At 29.0% G+C, this 6,523-nt stretch overlaps 1 protein-coding gene across 1 annotated transcript; it reads left to right on the forward strand.

The window, feature by feature from the left end:
* Positions 1-1,199: 1,199 nt before the first annotated feature.
* Positions 1,200-3,284, forward strand: LOC107487238 (8-hydroxygeraniol dehydrogenase-like). Its single transcript, XM_016107851.3, has 5 exons — positions 1,200-1,325; positions 1,516-1,629; positions 1,719-2,232; positions 2,589-2,742; positions 2,980-3,284. The coding sequence occupies exons 1-5, from the start codon at positions 1,231-1,233 to the stop codon at positions 3,186-3,188; spliced, it is 1,086 nt and encodes a 361-aa protein (XP_015963337.1). The 5' UTR covers positions 1,200-1,230; the 3' UTR covers positions 3,189-3,284.
* Positions 3,285-6,523: the final 3,239 nt, after the last annotated feature.

Here is a 6,523-nt window from a genome sequence, read left to right on the forward strand (position 1 = left end):
ACTTTGCGTAAAAGATTAGAACTTGTCTTTTTTAATTAATTATTTAAAAAAGATAGTAAAATAGATTATATATAGTATTTCAACTATGTGACATGATCGGTGTTGCACTCATATAAAATGTTGTGATATAGTGTTAGAAAAAATTATTAAATATTATAGGTGAAAATTATAATTCTTATACTGATATATATTGAATGATAAGTTATTAATAAGTGTCTATAATAAAATCACTTTAGCTTAACGTATGTGATATAAATTGATTGGAGAGAGTTGATCATTTTATTTTACTCTAAAAACACTTAATAATAACTCTAATATTAGTTGATTTTTATTATTTTTATTTTATATTAAACTAATTTATTATAAAATATATAATTTAATAATTATATTATTTTTTAAATTCAATAATTATTCCTATACCTATATAGAAATTTCAGTAAAATATTATTCAAATTTTTTAATTATCAAAAACATCTTTCTAAAAGTTGTAGTATCTATATTTTATAAATTGAACTAAAAATAAATAATTTTCAATAAACACAAAAAATAAATTTAAAATTTCGTTTGATAAAACAATTTTAAAATTTAACTCTTCATGTCAGTATCTTACTATTTTTTTTGAGCAATGCTAGGGGCCAGTAATTTTTGTGATTGTTAGCCATCAATTAGCCATCAATGATAATTTGATGGTGTGAGATTGGTGTGAGATTTCATCTAATGGCTCACCTTCCTCAACTGGTTACATGCTGGCCAAAATTCAACAAAACTGCTGGTACCTTAGACTTTTCATTTTTTTTTGTTAGTAACTTATGGAATAACTTGGACAGAAACTAATTTGACTGATGGAATTAAATCTTGAAAATTACTCTATATATAACTATATATGTTATAAAATCTGGAGAATAAAGCATCTGATTTGGTTTAATATTAACCTAGAAAGAATAAATGCATTTTATGTACATACTATTTTTAAAATGTTCAAAATCTTGTCTTTCCTATTAAAAGGATGTTTCACTTTTCATGCCTCAAATATCCATATCCAAAGGAATTAACTACTATGGCACCATATGATTCATAAGTATTAGAGTCACATGCACACACATTCAACTATAACTTGGCCTATTCAATATTTGAATTCCGATCCCCCTTGCGTTTGATACGTTCTTCTCATCACTTTGATCATTAATAATTGCTCTCTCATTTTCAAGCCATCGATATCTGATCTGATCTATGGCGACACCAGAGACGGAGCATCCAAAGAAGGCTTATGGATGGGCAGCTAGGGACCCTTCTGGGGTTTTATCCCCTTTCAACTTTTCCAGAAGGTACCCCCATTCATGTTTAATTTCTTGTGAACAATAAAATCTAGGGTTAGTGAGACATTAGCTTTGGAGCAGATCAAAACGCACAAAACCTGAGAGCAATGTTAATTAATTCTTGATAATTGCTTAGCTAGCTTCATCAAGGGATAACGAAAACTAAATTATATATTTTGTTAAACGGAAATTTGTCCAGGGAAACTGGAGAGCAAGATGTGGCATTCAAAGTGATGTACTGTGGAATATGTCACTCGGATCTTCACATGTTAAAGAACGAATGGGGCAATACCACTTTTCCTATAGTACCCGGGTATATATGCTAATCTTCAAAATTATATTGTTTCTTATTAATCAAAACAAATAGTTGTACAAATAACAACACATTAATTTGATTTACAGGCATGAGATTGCTGGAGTAGTGACAGAGGTAGGAAGTAAGGTACAAAATTTCAAAGTTGGAGACAAAGTGGGAGTGGGAGTGTTGGTTGGATCCTGCAACTCATGCCAAGGCTGTGCTGCAAATCTTGAAAATTTCTGCCCGCAAATGATCCTAACATACAGTGCCAAGAACAAGGACGGCACCATCACCTACGGAGGCTACTCTGACTCAATGGTAGTCGATGAACGCTTCGCCATTCGCATCCCGGACAACCTTCCACTGGATGTGGCCGCTCCGTTGCTTTGTGCCGGGATCACGGTGTATAGCCCTCTCAGGTATTTCGGACTTGACAAGCCTGGTTTGCACGTCGGTGTGGTTGGTCTTGGTGGATTAGGCCATGTGGCCGTTAAGTTTGCCAAAGCTTTTGGTGCTAAAGTAACTGTCATTAGTACTTCCCCTAACAAACAAAAGGAAGCTATTGAACGTTTAGGAGCCGATTCGTTTCTCTTAAGTAAAGACCAAGATCAGATGAAGGTACATGTATTTTATTTTTACTGAAAACTTAGGTGCAGTCGACTTCATATGAAGTTGATAATTGAGAGTCATTAGATAATGGTGAAAAGTCACGCGAAGTCGATTTCACGTAAAGTTGATACCTGAGAACCGTTAGATGGTTTGACTGATTTGACTAAATTTTCATCTATCGGCTCTTAGATATCAACTTAGGTTTACTTCACCTGAGTTTTCACCTTAGATAATTTGACTGAATTGACTAAATTAACTCTTAACTATCAACTTCACGTGAAGTTAACTACACCTGAGTTTCCACCTTTATTTTTATCAAAAATGTTATGTAGTTTAATTCATTTCTAACAAGTTTCATTTTCTAGGCTGCAATGTATAGCTTGGATGGTATTATTGACTCAGTTTCTGCAGTGCATCCTTTGGCTCCATTGCTGGCTCTATTGAAGCCTAATGGAAAACTTGTGATGGTTGGTTTACCCGAAAAGCCTCTGGAGTTGCCAATGTTTTCTCTTTGTACGGGTAAGAATACGTTGGAAAAAAAATAAGGTGAAAATTCAAGTACAATCGACTTTACAGTGAAGTTGATAGCTGGGAGCCGTTAGATGAAAATTTAGTCAAATCATTTAAATCATCTAACGGCTTTCAATTATCAACTTCACGTGAACTGTATACCTGAATTTTCACCAAAAAATAATAACCAATTTATTAAACATGCCATTTAATAGAGGATTAATTATTATTGTTTGGCATTTGAAGGAAGAAAGATGATAGCTGGTAGTTGTATTGGAGGGTTGAAGGAGACACAAGAAATGATTGATTTTGCTGCTAAACATAACGTGAAGCCTGAGATTGAAGTTATTGCAATGGATTATGTAAACACAGCAATGGAGCGCCTCGCAAAAGCAGATGTCAAGTATCGATTTGTTATTGATATCGGAAACACTCTCAATGCCACAACCTCTTAAATACCAAAATATGCATCATTAACATTTTAAGAGTCCTTTTTTGATCTTTCTTTGTATCTTGGGGAATAATAATATATAGTAAGTAAGTGAGCTAAGTTAAATATTCCATAGCCGATGATAAAATTAGTTTTTACTGCATTTTAAGGAGATGTTGGAAGACATTACAATTTAATCGTTATTGCCTCTAGTCTTCAAATTATGGAAACTTTCTTTGCTATCTTCATCGTCAGGTTTAGATCCTTTCACACGCTTTATTGACCTGGTTAAGAAGGAATCACAAATTTTCCTCCATAAAAGAAAAATCATGTGTGACATTTAAAAATAGGTTACAAAAAGATAATGAATTTGAATTTAAGTAAAACGTGATACACATCATATCACATTTTTCACGCAATCATATGCAATGGCACTCGATTGACATGGTGTCCAGTTCTTCAGTAACAAATGCAAATAACACTAGGGATGTAGTGCTTTCATTTAAAAAATTATTAATTAAATACCAACATTAAAAGTTCATACGTATCAACTTTTGAATTGTTTTTGAATTTAGTTTTAAAACGTCTCAAAAGTTGCATTCGAATCTTAAAATGATTCTTAAAATTAATAATTATTTAATTTTATTTTTAAACTTGAACTCTAAAATTTATACTAATTTTTAAGACATTTTTCAATCATTGAAACACTGAGACATCATTTTATATTTATTAAAAAAAAAACATTCTCCTCCTCTCTTTTTTCAAATGGAAGCCCTTTCCCTTTTTTTTCTCCTTTCTCAACTTGAGATCCTTTTTCTTTCTCTCCTTTTTTTTCTTTCTCTTTTACTTCTTTAACCAGACCCTTCTCCTTCTAATTCTCTTTTCCCAATATATAAGGCCTTTTTCTTTTTTCTTTCTCTTCTCCTTCTACTTTTCAATTTAGTCTCTCCTCTTCGCCTTTTTTTTTGTATGAATTCTTTTTTTTTTGTAATGAAATTTATTCTATCACTAATTGTAAAATTTTGAACTTGATAAATAAATTGTGTGGTTTAAGTAAAAGATGATTTTGAATTGAATTTGTTAAAATGGTGTTTATTAATGAATAATGAGAACATTTAGTTAATTTATCTGTAAAGATGATTGGTTGTTTATAAAAAAACAAAATGAGATAATAAAAAAATTAATTTTGGGATCGGAAGGTAGAAGAAGACAGAAAAGAGACAAGAGAAAAAGGAGAGGCAAAAAAAGATAGAAAAGAAACAAGAGTGTAAGAGANNNNAGGCCAGCGAGAAGCGGCAACAGAAAGAAAGAAAAAGGAAAGGAGAAGGGACTCAGGTTGGAGAAGGGAAGGAGCGCTTGGATTTTTTTTTTTATAAATATAAAATGACGTCGTTTCAATGTTCTAATAAACGAAAATTGTATTAAAAATTAGTATGAGTTTCGAAGTGCAAGTTCGAAAATAAAATTGAATAATTATTAATTTTAAAAATTACTTTAAAATTTAAGTGCAATTTCAGAGACTACTGTAAAACTTATCTCAATTGATTGATGTAAATAAAAAAAATATTTGTAAAAAAAGAAAATCATAATATAATATTATAATAGATATTTTATTTTATTTTTTGAACCGTTTCCGTGCTATAATTAAAAATGAATACTGTTTAAATATTGATGTAACACATATCATTGCATCAATTATTTAAAATCTAATTATCGCACTATATTTTTCAAGTAATATAAGATTTATAATACTACACTTCTCTTGCTCACTGTAAAAACAAGATATATTATTGGCTAAATCGAAATACTATATTATAATTGAATAGATTTAACTGAATGCTAAAAGCTATTTCAAAGATAAAAAGTATCTTGCAGATATATAGAGATTTTATTATGAAAATTATATCCTAACGATGTACAACTTTTAATAAATTTCTAGTTGCATGGCTTTATGAGAACCAATTGGTCAAGACTAATAATAATAATAATAATATCTTCAGTGTGTTTATGGGGAAGTAGTATTCTTGTTAGCGGGAGATTATAATGTATAATTCTATCGTCTCCATTATTAGGCCAATAATTAGCTTTTAAAAGGAAACAAACGAACCTGTTTGCTTGTTGGAAGTTTCATCACTACTGACTCATATTTTGTCGTAATTTTCAGTTAAATTATTTCTTTATCCTTTTCATATGAGTTTTTAATTAAGCAAGTTGTTCAAAGTTTATTATTCTCAACGGTCAATATTAATTTAAAATTAAACGAGAGGCTATAGTTCTATGACGTTAAAACATCATTAAAAAATGCTTTTGATAGGCTGCTTCAATTTTTCTGTTAATTGCTATATAATTATTGGTGGAAACTCACCTGCAGTCGACTGCAGTGAAGTTGCTTCTGGATCGTTGACACGTGTTACTGTATGGTTTAAAAAAAATCGATTTATTTTATACAAATGGTTTATTTAAAAAAATTGGTTTGAATAGACCAAATAACTATTTTTAAAATAATTTAAATTCTTTCTACGTGTTATTCCTAAATTCCTAACAGATAAATTTGATATGTTCGTTTTCTTCATTCATATTGACCAATTTTTCTTTAAATTTATCTAAACTTTTTTTTATTTAATTTTTGTCAAATATATGTATACAAATTGTTTGAAAAAGTAAAATTTAGTATTCTGAAAAAGAACAAAATTCACGGTTTTTTTATAGGAATGGCATAAATGATATCATCTGTCCTTTTTTTTTGTCTCTGTTTCTATTTTCTTGATGAGTTTTGTTTTATTTCCCATAACTTATATTTTCAGTTGCTTTTAAATTAAGCTGTAAACATATTTTAAATTAAGCTGTAAAAATATGTTCAATTGCAAATTTATCGTTAAATTAAATTTTATGGTAATCAATCAATTAACTTTTATTTTACTAATAAACTATTTTCATGCAAATTATTGTTGATTTTTCAATATTATTCTATAAATAAATTATTTTTTTAAGATAATAAGACTATAATTTACTTGTCTATAAATTATGATTTCACTGTCATGCACGTTTTTGTGTTTTTACTTATCAACTAGAATTTATTTTTTAATGAAATTAGAATTTATTTTCAATAAAACAAAAGTATCTAATCAAAATATTAATTTGGTCTCCTTAAATAATTGAACATAATATTATTAATTTTGTCTACAACAAAAATTTTTAATAAATTTTTTCAAAATAAAATTGATTCAAAAATAGAGAAAAAAAGAACTAACTAATGAAAATATTTATTTTGACATTCTCATCAAGAATAGGATAACCATAGAAAAAATTCAACCAAATAAAAAGGACCTAACTCATACAATTAAACTACCATCATATCAT

This window comes from Arachis duranensis, chromosome 5, assembly GCF_000817695.3.
Source record: "Arachis duranensis cultivar V14167 chromosome 5, aradu.V14167.gnm2.J7QH, whole genome shotgun sequence".
Classification (NCBI taxonomy): domain Eukaryota; kingdom Viridiplantae; phylum Streptophyta; class Magnoliopsida; order Fabales; family Fabaceae; genus Arachis; species Arachis duranensis.

Coding starts and splice junctions, on each gene's coding strand:
- LOC107487238 (XM_016107851.3), top strand. CDS start 1,231: ATGGCGACACCAGAGACGGAGCATCCAAAGAAGGCTTATGGATGGGCA. Junction 1,630..1,718: donor ACTTTTCCTATAGTACCCGG/GTATATATGCTA, acceptor TTTGATTTACAG/GCATGAGATTGCTGGAGTAG. Junction 2,233..2,588: donor AAGACCAAGATCAGATGAAG/GTACATGTATTT, acceptor TTCATTTTCTAG/GCTGCAATGTATAGCTTGGA.